Below are 15,520 nucleotides of genomic sequence, written 5' to 3' on the forward strand. Positions count from 1 at the left end.
TACTTGCAGACATCTTCCAAGTTTTGCACAATGACAAATGATCAAAGATGTATGTTAATGCTAAGAGAGATGGAAGCTGTAATCCAGATCAGATGGAGTCGAAGAAAAACAGCTGCAGACTCCACAATATAAACTCAAACCTTGGTCTCTGTACCTCGTATGTGGGAAACAAAATATCATTGTGAAGAATATAATCAGATCAATATGCATGAGAGCAGGGTAACAAGAGAAACCCAAGGTGAAACAAAATTACTCATATTATATCCATTATCACTGCTGGATTAGCAACTGTTGCTGGTTGTCAGTTTGGATTGTGTAGATAAGCCACGAAGTTGATGGACCTAAGATCGAGTTGAAATACAATACTCCCACACCATTTTGCTGTAAGGAGTTTGGATAATCTGATATATAAATCACATTTCAAGTGGTCACTAAATACTGGTATATTCTAGGTAGGAAGCATTCCACTAGACTTTTTATCTCCCTAATGGTACAAGATTTAGCATAGACTGCAGTGAGGACGGTTGTTGTAACATACACTATACTGGTTACTTCATAAATAGATGCGATGTCTTACCTGGTATGAAATCCATGTAAGTTAAGGTCAAGAATAAAATTGCAACTAAAACTTTATCAGCCATGGGATCCAGAAAGCTTCCTATTTTAGTTGCTTGACTTGGATAAGTACGAGCAATCCATCCGTCAACCTGAAAATAGCACAAAAATGTCAGATTTCTTTGACCCGTAATATGGACTGCTTGCAAGTCAAGTTACAAGGATGGTTTAGTGTAGTCAGGATTGCCAGATGTCCTGAATTTTATGGGATAGTACTATATTTATGTAAAATGTCTCAAGTCCCAAGAGTCCCAGGAAGTTCCTATCTGGGGCGACAATCGTCCCATTTTTTTAACTATGAAATTATACACAGTGTTTCAACTGGTCATGATTACTGATGGTTTCATTTCTTTCAAAGAGGATAGATTTCTTTACTCTTCGTATTTTCCTACTGGTGTGAAAGTTGTTTGCCTAAAATTTTGGCCATTCTTGGGTTGACCAGTCTAGTGGATATCACATATAACAGCGGACAGCTAACTGAGATAGTCGGAGTTCACCACCACTGCTACTAGAACATTTTCATTCTGTCTCTAAAGGGACTGTACAGCCGAACATGATCATCTAAAATATATTAGTTTCTCAAACCACTGCCTATTGTCATTTCTTAATGGATGCAGTAATTTTGCGTAAGTCTCTTGGCACAGGCCAGAGCAAAATGTAGCTTCCACCCAAGTCCCAGTCTCATCTATGGCTGTGACAGTATGGAAGCTGCTGAGGTATAAATGGTGCTGAATAAAGACGTTCAGAGCATGACTAGTGTGTATGAGTGTTATGAAAGATGTTACTCATAAGGTCAGTTGTGCTACAATAGCATTTTCTGGCCCAGGGAGGAAAGCAATGGCAAGCCACCTCACTCCTCATCCTGTCTAGTGTGCCTCATTTTGGTGGCACCATCAGCTTTTGTAGTTTCTCTATAACCCCATAATCTGTGGTGGTGAGCCTGGAATGAGCAGCAACTCTATAAGACGACACAAATTTACATTAATAACCTAGAACTTTATAGGGAGACAAGTCACACTTCAACCTAGGGACCTACACACTCCACATACATCTAGCTCTGCTGCTGAGGGCAGCAAGTGAGATACATATTTATTATGTGTGATTATTTAAATATATCATATTGTGGGACTAGTTTCAATCATATAATGATAATCCTCAGCCACTTATAGCTAAAAATTGACAATGCATTAGACTCTGTATATATACAACAAAAAAACAATGACAAAACTTATACATTAAAATTTTGGGTGATGAGCTCATGAGCTGTGTTATGAAGTTTGATGCATCATAAAAAAACAAAAGTAAAATTTACCGGGTGAGTTGGCCGTGCAGTTAAGGGCCCGCAGCTGTGAGCTTGCATCCGGGAGATAGTGGGTTCGAATCCCACTTGTCGGCAGCCCCGAAGATGGTTTTCAGTGGTTTCCCATTTTCATACCAGGTAAATGCTGGGGTTGTACCTTAATTAAGGCCACGGACGCTTCCTTCCAACTCCTAGCCCTTTCCTATCCCATCGTCGCCATAAGACCTATCTGTGTCGGTGCGACGTAAAGTAAAATTAAAAAGTAAAATTTTGCGTCTCGTGACGTCACAACAGGCATAAATTCTTGAAATAAAAATTACTTCTAATGACATTCACATTGGATAAAATAATATATTGCTGAATGTCAAATTCATCTCATTTGTGGAAAGTACATCTACGAGAATTTTAGCATTCACTATAATCATGAATGTCACATGAGTGCTATCAGTTGAAACCCACAAATTGGGTAATAAGATGATGCTGAGGAAATATTGCCAGTTTTTCCTTAAGAGAGCTTCAATATAGTTGATTGCCTGTGTTTAATTTGTAAACTTCTACAGTTTTCTGGAAATTTGAAAACGTGTGGTTAATTGATATTTGTAGAACCTCGTAATCTGTATATAAATTTTGAATTGTGCCAATACGGGTTGCTGAAGATAGCATCTCCAGTAGCACCATCAGTGTAACAGAAAGTGATAGAAGTTACTTTTCCCAAATATTCATTAGACTGCAAATTATGTTTATCATCATGTTATCCTTAGCTGACTTTTTTTTTTTGTTAAATTTGATTTCCTAGTAAGTTCCTTCAATCTCTCCTTACTTCCATAACCAGTGTTGCCAATCGTACGGTTTGAACCGTACATTTACGTCGAATGTCAAACTGCACATGCTATATACGGTTCTGCTAAATTTCTTTCCTTTTTTTTTTACAAGCTGCTTTAGGTCACACCGACACAGATAGGTCTTTTGGCGACGATGGGATGGGAAAGCTATTTGCTTTACGTCGCACCAACACAGATAGGTCTTATGTCGACGATGGGACAGGGAAGGGCTAGGAGTGGAAAGGAAGCGGCCGTGGCCTTAATTAAGGTACAGCCCCACCATTTGCCTAGTGTGAAAATGGGAAACCACAGAAAACCATCTTCAGGGCTGGCGACAGTGGGGTTCGAACCTACTATCTCCCGAATACTGGATACTGGCCGCACTTAAGTGACTGCAGCTATTGAGCTCGGTAAGGGATGGGAAAGGACTGGGAGTGGGAAGGAAGCGACCGTGGCCAAAATTAAGGTACAGCCCCAGCATTTGCCTGGTGTGCAAATGGGAAACCATGGGAAACCATGGAAAACCATTTTCAGGACTGCTGACAGTGGGGTTCGAAACCACTATCTCCCGAATACTGGATACTGGCTGCACTTAAGCGACTGCAGCTACCAAGCTCGGTGCAAAATTTCTAAATGAACATTTTCTTACTTTTGGAAATGTTCAGATTTTGTATGCAAAATGATTTTTTTTCTCTCTTGTTTGAACATACCTCATTTTCTAGATGTGTATGACATGGCCTCCATTTCTGCAGGGAACTCCCAAGCTCTGAATGTTGTGATTCACCTTTCAGCTGGTTTCAGATCAACCAATGAAGCTCCTGAATAGTCTGACACGTGGGATTTTTCTGTCTCACTCTGCGGCCGGGATTACCCTCCTTTAAACTTCATCAACTGTGGATCACCTGAACAGTCTGACACGTGGGATTTTCTGTCTCACTCTGCGGCCGGCATTACCCTCCTTCAAACTTCATCAACTGTGGATCTCATAGTCGTATATTTGTTTATAGTCACACTCTTGAATCAGCCAACACCAAACTCCATCAATCGTTTTTTAACCAGTGTGAAGTGTGGTGTAACATCAAACATGTAACAGTGCAGCATCTAGTTGTAACTCTTATGGATAACATGATTTCCTCAAATTTACGAATAGTATTGTGATGTACTTACAAATTCTTTTGCATGACAGTGCAGTGCTTAATTTCTTGTTGTTTAGCTTACTGTGTACTAAATATATATTATTTTCTTTGGTGTTTATTTTGAATATTAAATAAGTAAAGATGCCGGTAACTTCCAGTTCCAAAACTAAAGCAGCTCCTTCGACACCCAGAAAGAAACACAAGTACAGGCAGTTGTGGGAAAGTATAGACAGTATAGGAAGTGTCTGCATCCGCATCCAACACGTGAAGAAAGGGCAAAGTGTATATGTTGCATTTTCTTACTCCTAGTAATACATTTCACTTCAGTACTGGTAACTTACTCTTATTTGATATTATTGATACCTGCTATTATTGGATGCATTCTACTGAATTTTAGTGTATTTGGGTGAATATTAGTACTGTACGGCTTTACGATAAAGAATACGGTTTATTTTGAATTTCCGTATGGTTTTTCAATTTTCAGAGGTTGGCAACACTGTCCACAACCATTCCTACCTAATTTATTTCTAAACTGCATCAACTTCTTAATCTTTCTATTTTTCTGTTATAATATAGTGGATCTTTACCATTCCTTACTACCCTTAAAAGGTGCATACCTGTTTATACACTCCTCGACAATTGCTTTAAACCCATCCCATAGGCTGTTGACTTGCATTGCCTTCCCTGTTAACATTTGATAAACTGAGATCACCTGCTACAATCGCGTTCCTTTCGGTGTCATTCCCTACATAACTGTAATCAAATAATTCTGTGTTAACGCCACCCTTTCCATACCTGTACAGCTCAAAAACATCAAGTTGCTTAATACACTGAAGAAAATGGAAATTGCAACACCCAAAAGGAGTGGTGCTACATTGCTGCAATTGAACATGCAGGACGAGTGTTTGGTTGTGATTCGATGATTACACTTTCAGGCCCTCTGACCGCAAGTTTGGACAACAATCAATACAGGATGTGCCCACCACGAGCTGCAATACATTGATGATTTCGTCGAGGCATGGAGTCAGTAAGGCCCTGAATCGCTTCCTGAGGAATTGTGGCCCATGCTTGCTGCACTGCACAGGTCAGTTGTTCCAGAGTTGTGGGTGGCTGAGAACGGTTGGCCAGTTGTCAACCCATCATGTCCCACACATGCTCAATAGGACTGAGGTCCGGGGATCTGGCGGGCCATTCTAAGGTTGTGATGTCGTGGAGAGCTTCTCTGGAGATGCATGCAGTGTGAACCCGGGCACTGTCCTGCTGAAACATCCCATTAGCAATGTTCGCCATCATAGGGACAACCACTGGATTGAGTACCCTATCAATGTAATGTCGAGCAGTCATAGTGCCCTCAACAAGCACTAATTGTGATTTCACATTAAAGCCAATAGCTCCCCAAACCATAATGCTTGGTGTTGGCCCTGTGTGCCTCTCGACAATAATATCTGGGCAGCCCCTCTCCCTGGTACGTCGGCGCACATGATGCCGGCGATCACTGCGGGCAAGACAGAAGCGCGATTCATCACTAAAGACGACCCTATGCCATTCGTCGACCCACATCTATCTTTCTCGACACCAGGCCAGCCTTACACGTCGCTAGGGTCAATGTAACACCTTCTGCAGGGACACGGGGTCGTAAGCCAGCTGCAAGCAGGCGATTACCAACTGTTTGTTGTGTAACATAGGGTGCCACAGCTGCTCGAATTTGCGCTGCTGTTGCATGGGGTTCCATCCGGGCCATCCGAATGATGCGGCAATCCTCTCTCACAGTTGTCTGCCGCGCTGGGCCTGTACCAAGTCTACGAGTGTGGGTACCTTCGTTTGACCACTGCTGCCATACACGCTGTACCGTAGATGCCTGTCGGCCAACACGTACAGCGACAGTCCTTAGCAATAATCCAGCCTCACACAGCCAAATTATCCGAGCCCTCTCAAACGGCGACAGTTGTTGATAGCGTGCTCTTCTCTGTCGTCGAGGCATGTTTGACGGGGAACACTTCACTGCACAGACTGCAACTCAACTACGCTACACCAGAGTCCGTATACTGAAGTTGATTCCTCCGCGACCAATCACGTGGGGAGACCTGTAGAAACAATCCAATGGGTCTGAAACTTTGATCGTTTACATACCTACATGGCATCGTTCCATATCTCGAAAATCAACACAAACGATCAATGCCTTCATGGTGATGCAATTTCCATTTTCATAAGTGTATCTTTACAGATGAGCTTTACACCTAAAATTTCATATTTCTCATCCTTACCCCCCCCCCCCACTTTTATTTTTTATAAAGCTTACAAATTCTTCTCTCACCGGAATGAGTACTCACCCTCCTACCATTCACCATCCTGTCTCTACGATAAGCACTCTAGTTCCATGAAAAAGTTTTCTGCATCCATAATATCACTTCTCAACCATGACGTGTATGTTTGAGCAATATTATTTCATACTGGTTAATGTACAGTATAATATTTTGAAATTCCTTTATAAATGTGAGTGAGAGTGATAGCATGTGTGTATGTGTGTTAGCATAATGTAATTATACCAAATTTTAACTAAATATATCTGAAGAAAAGTACTGTAGGTGTGGTTAAGTGAAAGAGAGGACCACAAGCCCTAACTTTGCCACTTGAAAGAAGATAAATAAATTAATTAATCAATTAATTAATTAAGCTTCTATTATATCTGGTAAACAGACCCGGCCAACAGCTGGAAACTGCAGATGATGATGATGATTATGATATAATATCTGGTAATTATATATAGGCCTACAGGGTTATTCAGCTAAGATGTCCACCTCAAATAACTCTTGGATCATTCAAGACATCAACCTTCTGTTTTCACTTTCAGTAATGTTACCAAGGGACTCAATTGAATTTGCAATACTTTTTCAGAGTGTTAATATCTGTTGAAATAACAGCACTGACTTAGTTTTTTTAAATAATGCTGTTTTCTATTTCTATACTTGAACTTACAAATATTATGAACTCAGCGCCGTGATTATTTTGAAAATCGGACAAGTACTTCTTGAGAAAATATATAGTATTCAAACGTACTGTATTTGCCAGCCGGGAACTGCCCTGTTCAACGTGTTATGTATGAAATGCAAGTTAGCTGCTGACATGCAGAGTTCCTTCACCTTCTTCTGACAGCTATGTATTCACTCTACTGGGCTCATAAATGCACTATGATAAAATGTATTATTTATCAACATTAATATTGCCGTTGGTTACAGGTAAATGAATAGCAGGTGTGCTGTGTTTACTTTCCTATAAGACTTCCCTTGGCCAATTCTTGTTCTTTTCTGACCCTGATGGTACTAGGTTCGTGAAGCCTACTGAATCTTTAATTTTCACGGCCATTGTGGTTGTTATCTTTTTTCTGTTCATTCTTCGAAGCATCGAACCACTTCCTTTTTCTCCTCTGATTAGTGTTAAGGTTGCTTATTTTTACTCAGTGGCGGTGGGCTCTCAGGAGCACATGAGCACGTGAACACCCAGTTTTAATACATCTTTACGCATTCATGGATAATTTAAAACTTCCCTTTCTTTGGACAATTGTTCGAAAGCATTCAACTTATATCGAAGCTCTGTTACACCGACAGTTGTTTGTTTGGCTGACAGTGCAGCGAGCACTCAGGATAATGCGCTATTGTGCTGAAGACTATACGCATGTGCAAAGCAGATGACGTCATGGTTTATGCACTGATATTCCCATTAGCGAGGAGCACGGTAAGGTACGTGCCTTTCAGTCTAGTCACCCTCAAACCAGTGGCAGTTTTACAGTTGACCACAAGGGTCCGCCACCTCCCCTATTGCGGTTAGCCACAGCCTCCCAGGAGCTACTATTGCATTACATTACCGGTAGATTTCGCTAGTAATTCTGAATAGGCACTTTCTAGATCGTTGTGAACAGGTGTTCGTAATCGCGGGAAGAAGTTTGCTTTACCTTGTGATTGGAAAATCGTTTCAACTGAAATTTATTCGAGTGTTGTGTTTTGCTTCTCTGCTTGTATTATTTGTAACCATGGTATTCTTTGTGCAAGAGGAAATGAATTCAGATCAGGTAATTTTAACCAGCGAAGTATTAACCTCACGATAAGTTAGAAATTAAAAGGCTAGGACCGGACAGACCAGATTTGATTATCGCAAAAGTTACAAAAACTGACAAACGCGAGTATAGGCGTAAGTTTAAGAGAGAAGTGTACGAAACACACAAGTGGCTCTGTGGATGTAGGTCTAGGAGTGCGCTTTTTTGTTTGCCCTGTTTATTTTTCAACAAACAAAGAAGTGTATGGAATTCAGCTGGGTGCACAGACCTTGCTCTTTTGAGTGCAAAAATAAATAAACATGAAAATTCTCATGCACACAAAAACGCGAGTATTGAATTCCCTATGCTAGTGTTGTCTATAATTTCCAGGACGAGAATAATTAACATGTGATACAGTAGAACTCTGATTAACCGAGATAATGTGGAGACTATTGGGGTCAATTCACAAAAATATATTTTAAAAAAATACACCGGTAAATGCGGTACACATTATTTCTATGCTTCTCGTCATACCCAGGTGAACTTCGTGCTATTTGAAAACCAAAAATAGTACTCGCATCCTTCAATGTTCGCAGTGCAGTAAAGTTATTATGAATTTTACTTTTGTTCTACACTAACACAGCCGGCCCCGTGGTGTGGGAGCAGCGCGCCTGTCTCTTACCCGCATGCCTCGGGTTCGATTACCGGCCAGGTAAGGTTTTTTTTACCTGGATTTGAGGGATGGTTCGAGGTTCACTCAGCCTACGTGATTACAATTGAGGAGCTATCTGACGGTGAGATAGCGGTCCCGGTCTAGAAAGCCAAGAATAACGGCCTAGAGTATTCGTCGTGCTGACCACACGACACCTCATAATCTGCAGGCCACCGGGCTGACCAGCTGTCGGTAGGCCATGGGGTTTGGTTTTGTTCTACACTAACACCCAGGTGAACTTCGTGCTATGTAAAACCAAGAATAGTACTTGCATCCTTCAACAATCGCAGTGTAGTAGCGCTTTATGAATTTTTCTTTTGTTCTACATTAACAGAGTAGTCTAGTATAAAATTTATTCTCGATTACAGGGGTTCTACCATATTATTTGTGTGAAAGGTACCGTACAAGGAACTGTTAGTGAAGTGATTTATGTGCCTGTGTTACTTTTTTGCTGATTTGAGACATGAACAAATATATTGTTGTGAACCCCCTAAAATTTTCATCACGAGCCGCCACTGTTTTTACTTCTTCGAATAATACTCACTTCCACTACTACCATTACTTTCAAACATCCAGTATAATGTTAACTACTAACCCCTTATACTAGGCCTTACTTTCTTTTTGTTTATTAATGTTTCCCCTTCTTTCTCTGCCACTTTTCCCACAACTTGGTGGGGATGTGTTGTAATCCGTGTCACACATGTGAATTTGGCCCAATTTTACGGGCAGATGTCCTTCCTGATGTTAATCATGTATGGTTTTCTTTCTTCCTAGTGTTCGCACTAAATCAGGTGAGTTTGTGGCGATGATGGAATAGGAGAGCACTAAGTCTGGGAGGGCAGCAGTAATGCCCTTAATTAAAGTGAAAATTGCAAACCATGGAAAACTATCTTCAGGGCTGCTGATGGCGGGCTTTGAACCTACCATCTCACAAACGCAAACTAACAGCTACATGGCCCACACTGGCACAGCAAGCTTATTCAGTCCTGCGTGGTTTAATTCATAGTCAGAATAATAATGTTGTCCCGTAGAACACGTTGCATATCCATTTTTCCTTCACCTGTTCCCTACGGTGATATTAAAAGTGTTAAATCATACATTTTATGATAGTGTATTTATGGGCATAGTAGAGCGAATACATGTCAGAAGAAGGTGAAGGAATACTGTATGTTAACAGCTAGCTCACATTTCATACGTAGTGCGAATCAAACAGGACAGTCTCCAGCTGGCAAATGAAGCATGTTTGAATACATTAAATTTTCTCAAGAAGTATTTGTCCAATTTTCAAAATACTCACAGAGCTTAATTTTTACTGTTTGTAGGTTTAAGGCTATGTGTAGAAAACAGCGTAGTTCTATTTAAAAAACAAAGTTAGTACCACTATCTCAGAAGATAATGATACCATGAAAAAGTACTGTACGCCCAATTATGAGCCCCCTTGGTATTATTACTGTAAGTTAAAATGGAATGTCAATATCTTTAACTGTTCACGAGTTATTTGGGGTGGACAAGTTAGTTGAATAACCCCGTTTATATATATTAAATTACTTAATTCTATTCCTTTCTTACTTCTACAGTTTAATACTAACAACTTTATGTCATTCTTACTTGACTTCCAGCTCTCTATATTCTCATCACCACTCCCTAGTCCATCAGTTTCCCTCAATGTACCCACCTCTCAATGTACCCATTCCATAGTAGAATACATCAATGGTATCCCCTGCGTGTCATAAAAGGCAACTGAAAAGGGCTCCTAGGGTTCCCATCTTCGGAGGGTGTGTTGGCGACCATGGAGCCCTTAGCTGAGTCCTAACATTACTGCAACTTACTTGTGCCAGGCTACTCAATTTCTTCTATCCTATCTGACATCACTCATGTCAACTCTTGTTCTTTTTCAACCAGATGGTATTGGGTTTGTGAAGCCTAGGGAGTCTTTCATTTTCATGTCCTTCATGAATCTTCTCTTTTTTTTACCGATAACATCATTTTCTGAATTATCGGACCTCTTCCATTTTCCCTCTGATTAGTGTTAATAAACTATGTTTGCCCAGTTGTACTTCCTTTTAAAACAATAATCACCATCATCTCATTCCCAGAGAGAACCACAGACAAGAAGTTAGCTCGAGTCAACAAGACATGGAGAGAGGTGAAAGTATTGACAGCAGATAGGACAAACTGAAGAAATTTTGAGGTCCTATGTTCCACCTAGGAATTGAAAAAAGTCGAAGACCTCATTCCCAAGTAGACTTTGGGAACACTGGCTATAGCCCACATGCAATAGTTATTAAAACTATAAAATGTAACTCTAGAAGTAAAATACTTACCAAATCAGTGATGCCTGCAAATGCAAATAACCCCAAAGCTAGATGAAATTCTGACTGAGTAATGACATATCCAAGATATGGTGAGATAGCAATGCGTGACACACACAGTAGATTAGGGATTGTCCACACATTTTCTCTCTGAAATAAGAAGAAAGACAGCAGCAGGTAAGTGATGCTTTGCTTTCTACACCTGTACCCTATGCTTACATCAATGAATTACAGGATACATTAAAAATGAAACTAGAAATCTGCTGCTTATCAGTCTAAACCAGCTGACTTACAAGACAAGATGGAAGGAACAAATGGACGTGGGCAGAAAATATTAACCTGGTCGTGTAATCTCCAAAGGAGGTTGAACATTCATGGTGTGTCAGCTCTAATATGGCAAGGAAAAATAGGAATAATTACTCCATGATGATCGCCGACCTTGTGCGAGGAGAAGACAACACAAGAATAACAATGTACTTTACGTCGCACGACACAGGTCTTGTGGCGACAATGGAATAGGAAAGGGCTAGGAGTGGAAAGGAAGTGCCCGTGTCTTAATTAACGTACAGCCCTAGCATTTGCCTGGTGTGAAAATGGAAAACAATGAAAAACCATCTTCAAGACCGCCGTCAGTGGGGTTCAAACCCACTATCTCTCAAATGCAACCTGACAGCTAACTTATGTGACACCGCAAGAATAACAAGAAGCATATCAAAGTTAATATATGATTTTGCAATGATAGCAAACAACACCATTTTAGAACCAGTTCAAGATATGTGACAGCTGTGACAAAACTGCATTTGCAGGAGTTAAACCACAATGACTTTCCCTCTGCACTTACATCAACAGAATAAAGTACTCACCAATGGCCAGAGAGTAACCTACTTCATTCTCCACTGCAAATGAATGTCTCAGGAAGAGGTGGATAATGAAAGTAGAGGAAGCAGTGGTTAGTGGAGGTGTGAACTGCCCAGAATGCTCAGAGAAGAATGGTGGAAGAACAGGCAGAGGTGGAGGTACCACACCTGCAGGGAGTCAGATAAAAGGTGCAGAAAAAGAAGAAGAAAATAATGTATATCTAGTGTGTTACTGGTAGGCCTATGTATAATTGTATTCATTGGAAATACCTGCACTGCTCCTGACGAACGTCCTCTACCAGATATTCCTGGGACTGAAAGTCGGGATGCCAAACTGGGAATGTGGATAGACGACTGCATCAGCGCACAGCCAATGAACAATTTTTTACCACAAGAATGTAACCTTCAACATACGTAGGCCTAAGTACAAATACGGCATCACAGCTTCCTAATAAATAAATAAAATACAGAATGTTGTCTTAATATTGTCTAAATGAACTCTCCAGATTGATTATTTCCAAACATAGGCAAAGGAGATACCAATGAGACACTGGCAGGGGAAGAAGGCTAACTGGAAGCAACTTAGCACCAGTCGATATTAAATGGAGATAAGGCTGGAGATTCAATTGTGTACGACACATGAAAAATACTAAGCAACTGAAATACCGAGTCATCATTTCTATCTTAACATATTTATAAAGACTGCACACACTAACTTACCTCAACGATCTCTTCCATTCTTTCTTTCACCTTATTCTTAGTGTCCCGAATATCCTTTAAGATCACCTGGCCAGTTTCTTTGAAACGTTCCTTTTTCTCCTGAAGTACTTCACGAATTCTCTCTTGTTGAACATGTTTGTGTCTGATGACAGACTCTCTGTGGGAGCTATGTATTGTATAAATACTTCCATTTGATAATAAGAGAGCTGAATGACAGTTCCTAAATATGCTCCTAACCTGAGAGGCTGCCAATGACAATTGTCTAAAGTGAGGCGAACAAAAGCACACACTATTTCTTGATGACAACAATGAACTACTTCTTGGAAGAAAGCACAATAATCCTCTTCTAAAAAGGACGTTTACTTTACACATAATGGACTGTTCCAGTTAAGTTAAATTCGATGTAACAGCTCACGGTGGGTAGAACTACCTATACTCAGCTAAAATGAAAAAAGGAGGAAATGGTGAAATTCTAAAATTCACTTGAACAATTAACAATCTTTAATGATACTTGACAAAATACTACATAACCTCAACGTTCCAATTCGGAATTTATTATGTCAAAACTATCATTGCCATTTAAAATTAAATACATTCAATGCAACATGAAATGTTATTTAAATACATACACATGAAAGAAGCGAATGTAATAAATATCCTCAACTTACAAGTATATTCCACACCAAGTTTCGGATATGAGGTTACAAATTACAGATGGGAGTCTAAATTTTCGGACGTGCGAGGATGAATGTTCTAACCCGCTGTAAAATGAGTATCTCATCGAAATACAGGTGCAGATAGTATTACTTTGAGAAAAGTATTGGTAATAGATAAGAAATTTTGTTCATAACCTCAACTATTTCCGTCCGAGATTAGATAAACATCACCTTGCATGTTAAAACACTCTATCCTTAACTAAAGCGGCATGTAGGCACTTTATACCGTCTCAAAAAACAGAAGAAAGCAGAGAAAAGCAATAGCTTAGAAGCTATCTGTAGAAATTAAGTATTCCTTATAGAATTATTAACATAAATCTATAAAGCATTTCAGTCTGTCGAACATGAATATAACATTGATAGAACAATATAACATAACAGTAATAAAATTACAATCATAATTTATACAGGTACTTCATAATATCCTAACAGTTATAATATATTCGAGTTCGAAAATTGAAAACCTAAGTTTCTTCTGAGTCGACACTGACAAAGAATGGCTTCATTCTCATCAAATAAATATTTCACTAAATAGATTAGGCTTCGGCTGAACAGAGGCTAGTTTTTGCTATTAAAAGCCTTGCAGTATTGCATTCGGAAGACGGAGGGGCTGGTTCCAAGACCGACTCCAATCCTCAGACCGTAATATAAGAAAAACATGGCGGCCGAAGTAGCCGGATTGCTGGTATTGGCTAACACGAAAATATCACGTGCATTTTATATAAACGGCGGTAATTTAATATGATAAATGTAACATCGTAAGGAAAATCACTTTTACACGTATGAAAACGCTTCGCCAACAAGTGCGCACACATATAATCAACCAGAATCACATATATTCTACTAGAAAAGAGACCAACAAGCTGATTATTTAGGCATTTCAATTCGTCAAATAACGTTTTCTCTTAGATTTCACTTCGCTGGATAGATGAAAATGCGTGATAAAACTGTTAAAATGATATTTCTAGCATCATTTTGAATATTTCAAAATAAATTAAAGTGCAAAATTCCTCGATTTATTCGCTCTCATGAGAACTGTGAAATACAAACATAACTTGTTGCCTTAGTTTTGAAGTGGTAGATAATTTCTTAAATTCACCACCCAATGAATGGGAAGTACACCGGAAATCATAATGTTATTCGCTTTACGTCCTACAAACTACATTTTTTACGGGTTTCGGAAACGTCGAAATGCCGAAATTTAGTCCTGCAATAGTTCCTTTACGTGCCAGTAAATCTACCGACGCGAGGCTGACGTATTTGAACACCATCAAATACCACCGTACTGAGTCAGGATCGAATCAACAACTTGGGATCAGAAGGCCAGCGCCTTAACCGTCTGAGTCACTCAGATCATTGCTAGTTTTTTGCTAATAGCTTTACGTCGCACCGACACAGATAGGTCTTATGGCGACGATGGGACAGGAAAGGTCTAGGAGTAGAAAGGAAGCGGCCGTAGCCTTGATTAAGGTACAGCCCCAGCATTTGCCTGGTGTGAAAACGGGAAACCACGGAAAGCCGTCTTCAGGGCTGCCGACAGTAGGGTTCGAACCTATTATCTCCCGAATACTGGACACTGGCCGCACTTAAGCGACTGCAGCTTTCGAGCTCGGAGTCACTCAGATCAAGTACACCCGAAATGATTGTTAACATGATGTTAATATAATGTTGACATATGGCATAACAGCACTTCACGCAATGGTAGTAACCTTAGTAATGAAACGTTCAGACACTAAATATATAGCCTAATAGGTTTTTACCCATTAAATAACATGGGTGGAAAAACTCTATTGACTAAACATTGATATTTAACCACATGCACGAGCTTCAGTTCGGCACAGTCTGCTTGATAACAGATAGCCACAGCATGAATCGGAAGGTGTTGGTAGTGTAAAACCCTACGTTACAAACCCAGCTAATTCCTCTAAGTCACTATTTCTTTTGTGTAACAGTGTACAGATTGCTCCCTCTGTCACACTTATAAGTTTTGTTATACTCCAAGATCCAGCCAAACATTTCCGCAGGCAAAGAACAGATTATTCTAAAATACACTTGCATCTAAATCACTAGACACTTTGAATCACATAGACACTGACGGAATAACAAAATAGCAATTATATTCTATCTAAGTTAATATTTTTCGAGAAACACGAATAGTTTGGAAGTAGAGAACTAGATTTCCTAACCTCAGACTTATTCTCAAAATGATGTATGCACGCTACGGTTTTGCCATGGACTTCAAAATAATCACGATGTATATTCCTAATCGATTTCTATTCTAATGCTCTATTTCGTAGGAAA

At 39.8% G+C, this 15,520-nt stretch overlaps 1 protein-coding gene across 1 annotated transcript in view; it reads right to left on the reverse strand.

Moving 5' to 3' along the window:
* Nucleotides 1-13,860, reverse strand: part of CLS (cardiolipin synthase) — a 58,849-nt gene extending 44,989 nt beyond the window's left edge. Inside the window, exons 1-4 of the mRNA XM_067148664.2 lie at nt 13,172-13,860; nt 12,504-12,943; nt 10,939-11,076; nt 578-707 (exon numbers count right to left, since the gene is read on the reverse strand). Of these exons, the coding sequence (XP_067004765.2) occupies nt 578-707; nt 10,939-11,076; nt 12,504-12,875 (640 nt within the window). The 5' untranslated portion in view covers nt 12,876-12,943; nt 13,172-13,860. The remainder of the gene's footprint in view (nt 1-577; nt 708-10,938; nt 11,077-12,503; nt 12,944-13,171) is intronic.
* Nucleotides 13,861-15,520: the final 1,660 nt, after the last annotated feature.

Source organism: Anabrus simplex, chromosome 5 (assembly GCF_040414725.1).
Source record: "Anabrus simplex isolate iqAnaSimp1 chromosome 5, ASM4041472v1, whole genome shotgun sequence".
NCBI classification, from domain to species: domain Eukaryota; kingdom Metazoa; phylum Arthropoda; class Insecta; order Orthoptera; family Tettigoniidae; genus Anabrus; species Anabrus simplex.